General features: G+C 37.6%; 2 protein-coding genes across 5 annotated transcripts in view; both read right to left on the bottom strand.

Annotated features, from left to right (window-relative positions):
* LOC129732571 (zwei Ig domain protein zig-8-like) overlaps positions 1–14,926 on the bottom strand; it is an 801,587-nt gene that overhangs the window by 365,905 nt on the left and 420,756 nt on the right. The window lies entirely within an intron of this gene.
* On the bottom strand, positions 5,217–6,907 carry LOC129732572 (histidine-rich protein PFHRP-II-like). Of its 2 annotated transcripts, XM_055693549.1 has the most exons (4): positions 6,156–6,907; positions 6,017–6,119; positions 5,876–5,926; positions 5,217–5,767 (listed from the first exon to the last, which is right to left on the bottom strand). In XM_055693549.1, the coding sequence occupies exons 1-4, from the start codon at positions 6,826–6,828 to the stop codon at positions 5,293–5,295; spliced, it is 1,302 nt and encodes a 433-aa protein (XP_055549524.1). In that variant the 5' UTR covers positions 6,829–6,907; the 3' UTR covers positions 5,217–5,292. The 2 variants fall into 2 exon arrangements, with proteins under 2 accessions (XP_055549524.1, XP_055549523.1); XM_055693548.1 differs by having other exon boundaries at positions 6,017–6,907.

Raw genomic sequence — 14,926 nt, 5'->3', positions numbered from 1 at the left:
TCCAGTGTGCGTGTATTAGTTTGTTGTACGCAAACGGAATAAAGAAACAATATGACAAGAGTTGCTAAGCAATATTTTTTCCCGTCATACAGTATGCAAACGTTGATGATTTTAAAGACTTCATATGCGTCTTGAAATCACATCACGATTTGTAAACTGCGTCAGAGAAAAACACAATCATTTGCCTTTATGCAAGCTATCTAAAACACGCAATGAGTGTGATTCATAGAAACTCATTTGGACCTGTTTGAAGTTACAAAACTCGTGCCCATCCCGAACAACTTTCGCAACTTTGGGCACACGGTATTGCATATTTTCATTTCAAGTAAACACTGGGGAACGAAACAGTGGTGTTTCTAATTAGACATTTGAGGTTGACGGGTGAGATTCTTATTATGTGTGAATAAAGGAACAGAAATGAACCTGATAATTGCACCAATACTTCGGATAATCGAGCCCCGAAGAATCGACCCTCCAGATAATCGAGTCTAACTTGTGTATTAGGAAGTTATTTTTTTTCAATTTTCCATACTAAACTTCGGTTTCATTACACGCAAAACTTTGCCTTATTACTTTAAGGCAATAGCGCAAAATTGCCTTTTTGGTAACAAACCTATTACTTAAAAGGCGAAAAATTTCTTCCCCAGTCAAGTAACAACACATACTGTCATATATTTAGCACGTGTTACGGAAGTACGACTATCTAATAAAGGTCGTTTCAACCACATGCAAGATTTTTTCTGTCGAAAACTGCTCCCTTTTCATCTCAAGTCAAAAAAAAAACACACACCGTCGCATATGTTGCACATGTTACAAGTTTCTTCTATCTCCAATTCATCCGGTGTGCGTGTATTAGTTCGCTCGTTGTATGCATACGGAGTAGAGAAAGAATATGACAAGAGCTGCCAAGCAGCGTTTTCCTCGTCATAGAGTATGCAAACGTTGATGATTTCAGAGACTTGAAATACGTCTTGAAATGACATCACGATCTGTAAACTGCGTTAGAGAAAAACAAAAACATTCGCTTTTTTGCAAGCTATCTACAGTACATAATCATTGGTTCATGGAAACTTATTTGCACCTGTTCGAAAATGCAAAACTCGTGCCCCTCCAGAACAATACTCGCAACTTCGGCAACTCTGTTCAGATGTATAACATATTTTCATTTCAAGCAAACACTGGGGGAAGAAACGAAAGTGTTTCTAATTAGACATTTGAGGTTGACGCTTGAGATTCTGATTAAGTGTGGATGAAGGGGACAAAAAAGGGGACCTGATCGTTGCATCAATACAAATGCAGCGAGTGAAGTCTTGCGTTGCGGTGCTTGGCTGCATGTTCTCCTGCAGAAACACATACAAGCGTGTGCCCGTCATAATTTTTGTTACTTTTTGTGTATAATGCGCAGTCATAAGACACAATAAGTAATAAAAAATTGCCCTAAAGTAATAAAATGTTCCCCGTTTGCGTTGGGTGTACTTAGATAGTTCTCCAAGCGAAAACATACAAACACTATGACACGGCCCGCTTTACACTGTATATTGAAATTTGTGAGAGTGTGAATCAAACTCGGTAGTTTTTTATGCTCTCTTTCAGATGACAGTTCTCACAGATGACAAAAATTTCTTACAGCTAACAAAAAATAAATCGAAAACATTGCACTAATACTAACGCACCTGAAGAACTCTATGTGCGATCCATCATGCATCATCATGATTTCAACTCAACACGCAAAAGTTCAAGTCTTACGCAGTCACTGTATCCTCCCAATTCACATATTTTCTGCTCTAATAACGCAAAAAATGTGTGGAAAGCATAACGCAAGCAATACATAGACATGATTCAAATCCAAATGTGTATCATTACAACACGGCAAGGCAAATCTTCTTGCGCCGTTATTCACGTCCACTATAACCAGAGCTTCACACTACTGAGCAAAGCGACGCACTTGCTTAAAGAGAGTAGGAAATCGTGCATATATGTGGAGCTCGCAAAAAACACCGCTGTGGAATCTGAAATATTTCTCCAGAGAGATAGCAAACTGGTGTGCGTGTGATCTTTTTCACACGAAAGGACAATACGCTCAAACACGTGCTTCTACTGTGAGTGAAACATATAGAGATAAGTGACTTTTCACACACGCACACTAGTAAACGTGTAAACCCGTGTATAGTTGCTTCTGTTTCCTCCAAACTGTGAATCATCGCATCTCGTTGCTTCGACTTTTATCACTTCTGACCATTTTTGGTCGATTATGCTCAGCAGCTTCTTCCGATTTCTGATCACGGATGAAAAAATATATTCAGAAACAAGTTTGAAACACATAATGAGTGTTCAACTAAATATTTGTCCAGCTGCTGAAAACATAGCATTGCAAACAAAACAGCTGTTTGTAAATATTTCTCTTTACTAGTGGCACTAACACATTTGTGCGTAAAAAAGTCTATAGGTAGGAAAGTAAACAACGGTGTTTACTATGCATCTTTAAACTGAAAAAAAATAATCCACACGTCCGTCACGCATGTTGGCTCTTCGAATTATATTGAATTGATCTCAACAGTGTACTCCGCGCGGCACTCTGCTAAGTATTCTCTCTAGAGTGATTCACCACTCTTCTCACGCTTAGCTGTGGTGTAAAAGATGCCATTTTGTGCTATTAGTTTAATTTTTTGAAACACAACTCATTTTTGAAAAGCTATTAAAAAAGCTATTTCGGATAGGTATTGATGATTACAAATATTTTTAGAGCCAACATGGTTTTTTTTGAGCGCTAGGTCGTCTTCGGCAAAGTTGTAGATAATAGTTTTGTCTTTCAAAAAAATATATACACACTAAAACAAATTATTAATGTAAACAAAATATTAAAAGAAAGTTGAAAATTAATTAAAATCATTCTAAAATCTATTTTTTTAATAAAAACTACGAAAGATTACGTAAACAACGAAACCGGTCATGGAGAAATCAGAAAAAAAGGTTATATTTTTTTCATAATTTTTTTTTCACAGGGAAGGATTTTAAAAATTTTGGAAGGATTTTAAAAAATGAGCTCTTTTGAATAATTAATTTTTAATTTTCCTTCTAACTTTTTTTTTTGAATAAATAAATTTTTTAAGTGTAATTTCTTTGGAAAGACAGAATTATTATCTACAACTTTGGCGAAGACGTCACACTTATCAAACGAACCGAAGTGCTTTTTTATTTTATACTAATTTTTTCACAATATGTATTATGAACCATCCTATGCCTAAAAAATGAACCACCCTAATAAAACATAATGTATTCGATGCTAGTTATAGTGTATATCATTTTACAGGCTATTTCGAGAGACTAGTGATCAATTTCAAAAGAAAAAGGAAACTAACAATTTCATAATTTATACAACCTAGAATATTTCACTTAAAAATAAGTATACTGTATTAATCCATCATGTGAGTTTTTTCTACTAATTTCACTTAATCAAAGTTACTAAAAATCGAACTTCGCTTAGGCGAACTCAAAAATTGGTAGTTTTCGTACTCATAATTTGGTAGCTTCATTTAACTGTTTAGTTATCTTTTTGAATTAAACATCTAAAAAAGATCTACATAAATTTTACTGTGTTTTCTCATTTCTTAATTTTTCTTAATTTTTTTCGAGGTGACGCTCCTTCACCACACAAAGAAACAATCTTTTCATAAAAAGTGAGTTTGAACATGAGAAAAGCTTGTGTTGATAATATATAATTATAAATTTAAATATATTTATGTTTTCGAAAAATAAAGTAAGTGCTACGTTTATCAAGGCCGGTAATAAATAATACCTAACAAAGACGTCAAATACCCTATATTGGTTCAGAAACTTCACAGTTTATCAAATTTTTGTCCAGATAAATTTAAGAAAAAATTATGCAAAATTATTGAGTTTTGTGGGGCCTGCATTCCAAAGTTCCTTTTAATTCTGACTACTACTTTCCAATCAATGTGCAATGTGCCAGGAGGAATGTGTAGTGCGTATAGAATGCATTTCCAAATTTTGATAACAGGCAAGCGACTGCTAAAATTGTAACATAATAAAAACGCAATAATTTTTTATGAAGATTAATGTTTAAGTCAACAACGATGTTAATTTTGAAATTTAAATTTACACATACCTACCCATGTTTCTACACTGACGTAAATTTTTTTCAAATATAATTCTAGTCTTTTCAAATCGTATTGTAACTGTAAGCATTCCAGTAAAAAAAAAACTTAATGTTTGCAGATCAAAGAATTTGTTTACTGATACAATATTAAAAAATAAACAAAAATATAACACTGAACAAGCAAACAGAGTTCGAATAGATGAAGAAAAAAAAAGCAAACAGAGTTTAACTTTTCCATGTTTTTATAACATTGTTCACTAGCAATTTTTCACCGAACAAATTAAGCATCCAACGGCCAACGTTCGGAACGGCGTCTAGCAATTGCTGCACAACAAAAGGGATATGCTAATATTATCGTACGCATAAAAAAATTGACAACGATGACAAATGGCCACACTCTTTTCAGTCAACATTGTCGCAGCGAACGCAGCGGGAAACTGGCCCGATCCGCGTTGACGGTGAATGTTTTATCATCAACCAGCAATCCCATATCTGCCATCGTCGTCAACCATCGACCCGAAAGTGAAATCGGTTTTCATTCTGTTCACATGAGAAAGCATGTTTCTAATTGCTTGCGAACGGTGTCGTCGTCGAAGCTGAGATAGGGTTGAGCACGGTTAGAGCACAATCTTCCCATGAATACATTCAGAGTCCTTCATCCAGCCGCCAGCCGCTGGCTGTCTGAAGGGGAAAACTTTCAACTGAAAACGCGAAATCGTCTTTCTACCGGCAGAGACACACACACACAAAACCGGGCATCGACTGGCATTCTTGGCACGACATATGACGCTTTTTCGCCTGACGCCACCACGCGGTAGGAGCCATATTGCCATCGGCAGACTGAGCAGAAGCTGGATGTTTTCGGCAAAGTCTGCAAAGTACTATGCTAACGAGCATAAAAGTAGATACCTTAACAATTGCTCTATTGTTTTGTATTGTGCACGACTGATTTATGAGTTCGCGCATCACTGCATGGAAAGATGGAAATGCTGCAAGAACGATTTTAATCTATTACAAAATGATGACTGTTCGTTACCCCCCAGAAATGATGCGATTGACGATAGAGGAAAAAAAACATGTGATGATAGGATTTGTTTCTTTCTTCTCTTTATTTTAGCGAATCTTGTAGCAGCTTTATTTGCTTGTTTCGCTGAACGCTTGTTCCAAGGCGCGATCTAATAGCACGATTTAATGAATTTGTGGTATGGAGTGCAGGGAGCCTTTTCAGCTGGCTTGTGTGGTGCGGCATATGCTGGTTTGTATTCCGTTGCATGATACACTGGAGCCTTTGGAGCGTGGTATTCTGGCGCTTTCTGAGCGTGGTATTCTGGTGCCTTTGGAGCATGGTATTCCATAGGTTTTGGAGCGTGGTATTCCGGGGCCTTCGGAGCATGATATTCCGGCGCCTTTGGAGCGTGGTATTCCGGGACCTTTGGAGCATGGTATTCTGGCGCCTTTGGAGCATGGTATTCCGGGGCCTTCGGAGCGTGATATTCTGGTGCTTTCGGAGCATGATACGCGGGAGCCGGCGCATGCGACGGTGCACACGGCACTGTCGAAACTAGTGGAGCGCATCCTACCAGAAGATTGCTGCCGCATGATACATGGTTAGAGTGGCCACCGTAGGCAGGAGCTGGTGCGTGATGCGGTCTGGAGAAGAGAAAGTCATTATTAACTGTACATTAACAAGCTGCTGTTGGGGTGGCGATTTGATATTAACATCCACCGTGTTTTTATGTGGTAATTACAATTACTCACTCTTGATAGCTTCGGTATCCTGCGTGCGTCTTCGCTGGAGCATGTCCTTTACTGCATACATGTAAAACAAAAATGAAATTATAAATTTACCCTTTTACTGCAAGCTTCAGTTTAAACAGATAAAAAAGAATATGAACTCACCCGTAAGCACTATGACTTGCTGTGCTGTGTGTTGCATGGCCATGAGTGGAGCCTTTGCTATATCCATGAGAAGCGTGACTAGGCGCAGCATGATGACTTGGTGTGGCATGATAACTTGGTGCCGCATGATGACTTGGTGCGGAATGGCTAGGCTTAGCATAACTATGAGTACCATGAGATGTGCTGTGGGTGCTATGAGTACTGTGAGCAGCACCTTTAGCGGGGTATGAATGCGCAGCGGACGAGTGCGTATAGCCTCCATGTGAACTGCTGTGGCCACTGTAACTTGCACTACTCTTTCGTGTAGTAGGACCGTGACTTTCCTTGCTGTGTGCGTGAGATTCGTGGCTGTGTAAGTCATGAGGTTGCTTTTCGCCCTTTTCGTGAGAATCGTGGGAGGAATGATCTTCTGTCGCGTGTGGAACATGAGCAGTTTCACTGTGAGCTGCTGGTGCTTGATCCTCCTTCGAATGTGCTTCCGGTTTGACCTGCACTTGATGGGTGTCACTAGCAGCCGCTTCTAGGTCATCACCACAAACAAGCTCAACCTCACCGTAGGAATTTAACACATGGGAACAATAAACCGATCGTTTGGATCTCACTTTCTCTTCACTATCGTATTCTGATTCATCGGCACTAACATCTTCCTGAGCTTGCAGCTTATTCTCTAAAACTACTGCCGGTGCAGATCTTTCCACTCGCACTTGATCTTTCACTTCCTCTGAACTGGCACTATTTTCACCTACCGGCGTTGCGGTTACCGCAACGCTTAGCACAACGGCGGCGCACGCGACTACGGCTATGAATTTCATCCTTGCACGTCCCGACCTGCAACTCAAACGTGAACTAAAGGTTGTTCCGAGAAACCGTGCGCTTTTATCAAGCCTGCCGTAATCGATCACCAACTGGAGGTGAACTCGAGCGGGCGCACGCTTATTAGCCGCTTTTTTGATGGCTTTATTTTGGATAATACAGTGCGCGGCAAAAATTTCGGTACACTGGAGTTGGGTTCTAACTGTCAAAGATTTTATTTTTCTTTTGTCGTATATTGATTAGGTGATATATTTATAGTAAATTTTGATTTGATTTAACGATTGATGAAAAATGACTCCTTCATTTTTCCATTTTGGACTCTTTACCAGAAGATTTAAAAAATCATATTTATTTCAATTTGTTTTGTTCACCGTTATGTACTCGGCCATTTAAACACTCTTTTTATCTTTTTGCTATTAAAAGAGTAGTTGCTAAAAGTCTGATGGTGTGAAATTACTATTGGAATCATATATCATCATAAGACATTGATTATTCTACAAATGTTGGAAATAAAAAAATTCTTTCAAACTTAACTTTCAAGTAGAAATTAGTCTTTCATTTTCACTTCCAGTACTTTCAATCAAGTTTCAACGAAAAATTAATTTGAACAAAAAATATTTCCAATTTTTTTTTAGAGGAAGCTGGAAACAAGGCCAATTAAGTGCTGAGCGCCTGCCTCTAGGTGAAATTTGAGTAATAAAGGTAGCATCCCAACAAGTAATAATGGTGTAACTAGTGAAATCGCAAAGCTCGGATGCCCCCATTTTCTGGAATAGTGATGAGGAAAATCAACAATTCGCCCTGGGCAGGATAGGTATCGTTTGATTTTCGGAGTCTTTTGTTCGTTTGAAAATCAGTCGGACACAAAAAAACCACCGACCGAGAAGTAAACTAAGTACGCTCGGAGCGCCACTGCCGTTCCCAGGCGGGTCGAAGAATTAGCCAATTAAATGTACATGAAAATAACGGTCAAATTCAAATTTGTGTACAACTGATTGTCGAACGTTTGCATAGAGCTTGAATAAGAGATATTCATGATATATTCGCAATTAATGTGTGGGTCAAAATTGTGAATTGATGCGTGAGAGTAGATTATTGAAAATATTCACGAAGGCAAGTTCAAAATATTGATGGAGGTATATCTAAATATTCTTGAATGTATTTCATTAACTCACATTATTCTATTATGTAAAAACATGAATCCTTAGCATATTACCTTTTCTAATAACACAGTACACTGAATCGTATGGCATCACCTGACATTAGGGTGACAATTTCTGTATGCAAAAATTTCATCTTCGAGTTTTAATACCCATGTATATTTAGATTATTGGCACAAAAAATTACCCGTGGAAAATTTCTTTTCAATCGGACTTAACTTAGCGGTGCCTCAAAGCGCTCAAATTTGTGATATTTTGACCCTCGACAATCATGAAGTAGAGAAAATCAAAAATTTGTCAATGTTTTTGGGATAACCCAAATAAAAAATAAACGGACCACCCTGATGAAATTCAAGTTCATGATGCTTAATAAACAGTATAAAATCTACATGTAGTTCAGAGAAAGTTGTGAGTCATTTTAAAAGTCAATTCCTAAATATTCCGTAGTAGGCTCTCGGTTGCCTTAAAAACGGCCAAGTCCCAGAAAGACGATTTTCAGCAAAAAAATATGTTTTTTAGATAACACCGAAACTCGATGTTTGATGCATTTTTATGTTATTTGGCATAAAAAAAAATTCGATTTTCCCAACTTCATGTAAATACTCTCTTTTTTGTAGATTATCGAAGGGCAAAAAAATCACAAATTCGAGCGCTTTGAGGCACTCCCAAATCACACCCGATTGAGCTGAAATTTTGCAGAGTTAATTTTTTTGGGCCAATAAACAAAATGTACATGGTCGGTTTTTGAAATTTGACATGACCCTTTTCGCTGCCGCCCTCCTGACATCTAAACTTTTATTGAAACCTAACAATAATACTTGAAATTTGAAAAGATGAAATTATTTAATATGGTTAGAAAAAATATTGATCTTCAATATGCATATTATTATGTACATTAGGGTTTGTGTCAATTGTGCATGTAGTTGCTGAGTAAGAAGAGTTTGAAGTAATAAGAGTTCAAAATCTCCCCAGAATGCCCCAACCATGTTTAATTTAAAATACCACTGTTCTTCTTCCCACTATAAACTTGGAAATGGAAATGAGCAATACCGTGTGAACAGACCTGCCCGAGATACGAATAATGGTTATTCAGATGGGCACGAGATGTGTGTCATGGAACAAATCCAAACGAGATTCCATGAAGCGATGTGTTCCAAAATGGGTTGCATTTGCTCACAAAGAGCAAATGTTTGTGTTTTTCTTAAACGCAATCAACAGATTGTGATGTGATTTTAGAAGCATATGAAATCTTTGAAATCATCAACCGTTCTCGTTCTCAAACTGTATGGCGGAGAAATAGAAGATGAAAAATTACAGTTTTTGTAATATTTTTCTTTTCTTTGTTTGCGTACAAGGAAAAAACTAATACACGCACAACGGATAAATTATAAAGTGAAGAAGTATGCGACCTCAGCAGTTTCTGGTAAAAAGCACTATTGAGGCAAGATGCACCCCCTCCGATTGACAATGGAAAAACATTTTAATAACAAAATAGTAATTCTGTCACTTGATTGTAAGTTTCCCACAATCACCCTGTCAACTTGGCAGCACTGCAATGTCAGAAAATGTAAATAAATACAAAAGAAAATTTCCATTGCAGACGTTCTCATTTTTTCTCAGCTGAATTAATTTGTTTTAGTTCTTCAATTGGTGTTTTTCACCAGCGAAAAGTGTTATTGCATCGAATAAACGTCGAGCAACATATAGGGTATCGAACGTCTTCGTCAGTGGTTTTCTTCGGCCCCCTTTTGCATTAGATTGCTGCAGAAAAACTGTCGAAGAAAACCACTGACGAAGACGTTCGACACCCTATATTCCCGATGAAATAACGATAAATTTCAATAAGCATTTCCGATATGTGACCAGAAAAGTTCTGTTGATACGTTCGGAGCTTCACGGTTCCCTCAGCTTGGGGTCAAAGAACTTTTGATAAACAAATTTTTTGCTTACATTTTATCTTAAGCAATGTCTCGTAGTTTAATAGGTGATTTTTGACCGTTGAACAGCAAGATCGGTCCTAGCGGCAATCAAAAACGGTATTTTAAAAAACTATGCTGCTTGAGTATATGGAATTTCAAAGAAAAAAAATTTGCCCTTATTTACTATATGATAAAATGAGCTGTACCGCTCCAATATTGTAGTGCAGCCTCTCCTTATGATGGGGTGAGTTTTATCTGATTTGTATGGTGCTTTTGCCCCTTTGTTGCGATGCATTTAACTCCAGCCTCGACTTTTTCAATCTATAACACTCACTTAAAAACTGTGTTTAATGTATTTTGTATAATGTTTCAGCGTCTGATGTGAGTTGGAATAAATAAATATGAGGTTTGATATTGGTTTTACCCAACAAACAATTTTGTCGATTTACAGCTTGTTAAGCGGCTATTAGGCGGATTTTGACTAAATTAGAGCTTAACAAGCTGTAATACAACAAAATTGTTTGGTATTCCTCAGCTTTAACTTTAGGTGTACTACTTTCGGTGTGTTATTCCTGACTGGCGATGAAAAGGGGGAATTTTCTGTTATTGCTTTTGAAGAAACTAGTGTGAATTTATCGTGTGGTTGTAACGCCTCTCTCAACATGTGCAAAATATATGATTAAATATATATTATTTTTCTATACAACTGAAGGTTTTTGAGCTACAATTCTTTGAATAAAGCAATACTAAAATATGTACGCCCTTTTAGAAAATTATTCATGAACTTAAAGAAATTGTCCACCAGTGAGAAACATATAGTTTGTTGAGTCGAACACATGTGCAATGAATCATTCAAATCAAAAATGGTCGATTAAATTTTTACGGATATTTAGAGCATTTGGCGTGGTTGAAAAATTAGAAAACAAACTCTCTATTTTTTCATATATATTTCTTACATATGCTAATTCTTTTTTTTGTCGTGTTGTACCACCAGGCAACTTCTGAAAAAAGGATTTTAAAATCAAAAATAAATATAAATGCGCATGTAAAATAAAATAAAGAACTGATTTTTTTAAAATGTTGACAAAATCTTCACAAAATCATTCGAAAACTGTTTATGCATAATTAAAATTATTAGAAGCAATAAAAAACCTCACTAAATATCAGTCAGGATAAGAGCCTGACACATTATTTTCCAATTGAAAATCGTCGGGCGATAGTGACGCTATTTACCTTCTCTTTCAAGCGAACATCATTTGTTTTATTTTCGAGTACTATGTGTCACACGAAAATTACTTGAATGCTCTTGCATTGAATTTGACAGCTGATGGGCTTGACATTGAAACAAGTGATTAACAATAAATGATTGCATGGAGCAGCCTAATCTCAATTTTTGTGTTAGTTCCGGAAGGTTTGTTTACATAGAGTTACAATTTGGAGCGATAAATCGACTTCTTTTGTTCTCGCTGACATTGTGACCTATTCCATTGAAAAGCGTAGAAGAAACTAGTCAATATGAACACATTTCTATTAGCCGCTATATACTCGGCAATTTTATCAACTGTAAGTGCTTCTAAGTTTTTTGGTTCTTGATCGATTCTGGATCTTCTCCCGCCAAAAGGTTGAAAATTTGTCTTTTATAGTATGTGGGACCTACAGAGCCGTATAGTTTCCGTAAATCCGGATCTCCGAGACCATACTCTGAATCGGGAATCTGATTCGGCATGTCCATCTCGGAAATATCTCATCAGATGGACTTAAAACGAATGAAAATCAGCTCCTGGAGTGATTTCATGAGTTTTGATACCAATGTTGTTCGTTTTTTTTGACAACTAGCTGACCCGGTAACTTCGTCCATAGTAGGTGGTATTCGACAATGTTGGGCTGTTTTTCAGAGACCAGAAGTCGCTAACTTCTGGCTTCTGGGTATCATTTTGATTCCAGAAATACCTATATTGGATAGTATTCGGCCATTTTGGTTTGTTCTCCAGAAACCGGAAGCCGCCACCTTAGAATTCAAAGTGGTCTCTGGGGACGATTCTTGGCTTCTGTACATCATCTCGATCATTTCTATTTGTTTTCCCGAAAATTGGTTGAAATATGCGTTTCATTTGTTCTAGAGGTAGGAGGGGTCTCTAGCTACCAAATAAATATATCTTGATCCCAAAAAACTCCACATGTCAATTGTTGTTCCATTTGTTTGTTTAACTCTCAAGTTATGCAGCCATTTGTGTTTCATTTGTATGGTGGCACTCTCTTCCAGAATAGGGAGGGGTGTCGTTCCACCACAGAAATATTTCTTGTTTCCAAAAACTTCTACGTGCCGAATTCGGTTCCATTCGATTGATTAGTTCTCGAGGTATGCAGAAATTTGTGTTTCATTTCTAAAAGAGGGAGAGATGTCTTACTTCCGTATAAATATTTCTTGCTTTAGAAAACCTCCACATGCCACATTTGTTTCCATTTGCTTGATAAGCTCTTGAGTTATTCAGAATTTTTTGTTACATTTGGAGTCGTACATAAATTACGTAACGCTCAAAATCTAGAATTCAGACCCCCTCCCCCTATGTAACGTTCCCCCTCCCCTCCCCCTGAAATTACGTAACGTTGAACAGCCTGGCCCCTTCCTAAATTTTCAATTTCGAGCAAACATCACAGTGACGTAACTGTCTCTACTACACCCCCCCCTCCCCCTACGTAACAATATGTAACGCAGACTCACCCCCCCCCCTTCATGCGTTACGTAATCAGTTTACAATGCCTTTGTATGGTAGCTCTCCCTTCCAGAGAAAGAAGGGGTTTCAAACCAGCATAATTAGATATAAATGTTTACGCCGATCCGTTGATCCTTTCTTGACTTAAATCGTGATCTGCGGACTCCAACTTGTTTTTATCATATAGATTGACCGAAACATGCTCCCGAACATCCTGATTTACAGGACCCAGATGTGTTCCTGTTGGTCTCAGATGCTAAAAAAAGACAAATTTTGCAATCTCGCGACAGGCCAAGATCCCAAATCGATCAATATTTGAAAAGGTTAAAACCATTTTATTTGGGTGGGTACTCTTCCGAGCAGTTGTTGTGTAAAAAACACAGAGCACCTTCTTTCGAAACCCCTCCCTCCTGCTGCTGTAAACAGTCTGATGATATAAACTGGTTTATCCCCACTAGGTAGAAGCATTCTGTGGGTTTTAGCTAGCAGAGCTGAGGTTAACCATGTTTTTTGAAAGCAATAAAGTCTGAAAAGGTACCCGGGTACCCTGCTGAGCACTGCAGACGGTTAAAATGGGTCAATCTCGAAAAGCCTTACAACAGAAACCTTCGCAAAGTTTACTTACCGAAATTGTCAAATGACATCATAGTGCAATGATCGATTGCCAGCGAAGGTAAACAGCGTCACCATCGCCTGACGATTTTCCATTATAAATAACTTTGAGTGCTAAAAAATGGAGACATGGGACTTACATTACGTCACTCGTATAGATCGAAAGGAGTTAGTAGAAATTACTGAGCGGAATGTTTAGTTGCTGTTTCCAATAAAGACAGATTTTATTGCTGATCCCACCGCCGAAATAGGTGTCGATGGTTCTGGGGTGGCGTGATCCACTCACAATCAACCCAACTGGTCTAGATTCAATCCTAGCCGACACTGGGAGATTTTCTGAGGCGAAAAATCTCTGGGATCACGCCTTCCATCACATGAGGAAGTAACGCCGTTGGCACCGGTCCGTTAATTACCGGGTCGTGTGTTAGGGTCCTGGGTGGAGTCGCCTCCCTGGGCGTCGGTGATTGGCACAACAACAGTGGCGGAACTAGACCGACGGAAAACAAGCGAGAATAAAGAAAAAAAAAATGGCTGAATTTCGTTAAGTAGCAAACGTACCTTTTTCGTCGATAAGAATTTGCTAGGGATAAAAAAGTGTTGATTCTACTCTTACTTTATTTACGCTGGCATACACAAATCTTCTCCAGATTACTCGGGATATACTTGATTCATATATATCTTGGTAAACCATACCTAAGTTTGTTGATAGTAGTTTAATACATGAAAACAACCCAAGTAACACCCAAAACATGTTAGAAAATAAGTAACAACGAAAGTAGCCATATAAGTGTACTACAAGCGCAATTGAAAACTTGTGTTATTATATTGTGTTTGAAGTTGTTTTTCATCAGTAATACAACCGCATTTCGAAAACAGGCTCTTTTTTTCTGGTTTTGGAGATGTTTTTAATAACACGAGTTCAAGAATGACAATCACTATCACTTGGTCTTTTCGCAAGACATTACACCATCTAATAACAACCTTACGTACCTGAAAAATGCTTTTCCTTAGTACAATAGTCGTAGCATTCAACACCCAACTTAAAATTACTTGATCAAATTATTATTTGAATTATACGAACGATTTCTATTTAATTCGAAGCGGGTCAAAACGCGCCATCAAAAGATAAACAAAACGCTTGCAGTGTAAACAATATCACTTCAGATTTTTGTTATTGTACATCTAACAACGTTTTCTAGTTTTGTTAGATTTGATATCCAGATCCAGATATCCAGATAACGTTGAAATCATGCGAAAACAGTTTCAATATTCAAGCGGAAGAAACAACTCTTTTTGAAAGGTTTAATATTATTCTTTGTCATTATTTTATAATCAATTAAAACTGTCACTGATAAAAGAAATTGCCGATCTAGTTGCACTGCGCAGACACAATACATTTGCGCATGCGCTGGTTAACAGTTGTCATGGCAACAAATTTGCGCATTGCCGTATTAGTACTCGAGATGTATTTTGCCACTTAATTATATCAAGTTGGCTTGCTTTCATGCAGTTATCGGTACTTGTTCTACTAGCCTTCATGTTTTGCACTTTTCTGGTGATATTGATGTCATGGAATAGGTTACGTCAACTATTCTATACCAACGTGTGTTACTTGGGAACAGTATATAACAGTAGCAAAAACAACATCTAACATTAATTTGTTTAATTACTATACACGCGAAAACTGTCCTC

The sequence above is a fragment of the Wyeomyia smithii genome, chromosome 3 (genome assembly GCF_029784165.1).
Source record: "Wyeomyia smithii strain HCP4-BCI-WySm-NY-G18 chromosome 3, ASM2978416v1, whole genome shotgun sequence".
Taxonomy (NCBI): Eukaryota; Metazoa; Arthropoda; class Insecta; order Diptera; family Culicidae; genus Wyeomyia; species Wyeomyia smithii.
This window is presented reverse-complemented; position numbering and strand designations above follow the sequence as displayed.

Coding starts and splice junctions, on each gene's coding strand:
- LOC129732572 (XM_055693548.1), bottom strand. CDS start 6,828: ATGAAATTCATAGCCGTAGTCGCGTGCGCCGCCGTTGTGCTAAGCGTT. Junction 5,927..6,016: donor GCAAGTCATAGTGCTTACGG/GTGAGTTCATAT, acceptor ACATGTATGCAG/TAAAGGACATGCTCCAGCGA. Junction 5,768..5,875: donor GGATACCGAAGCTATCAAGA/GTGAGTAATTGT, acceptor TCTCTTCTCCAG/ACCGCATCACGCACCAGCTC.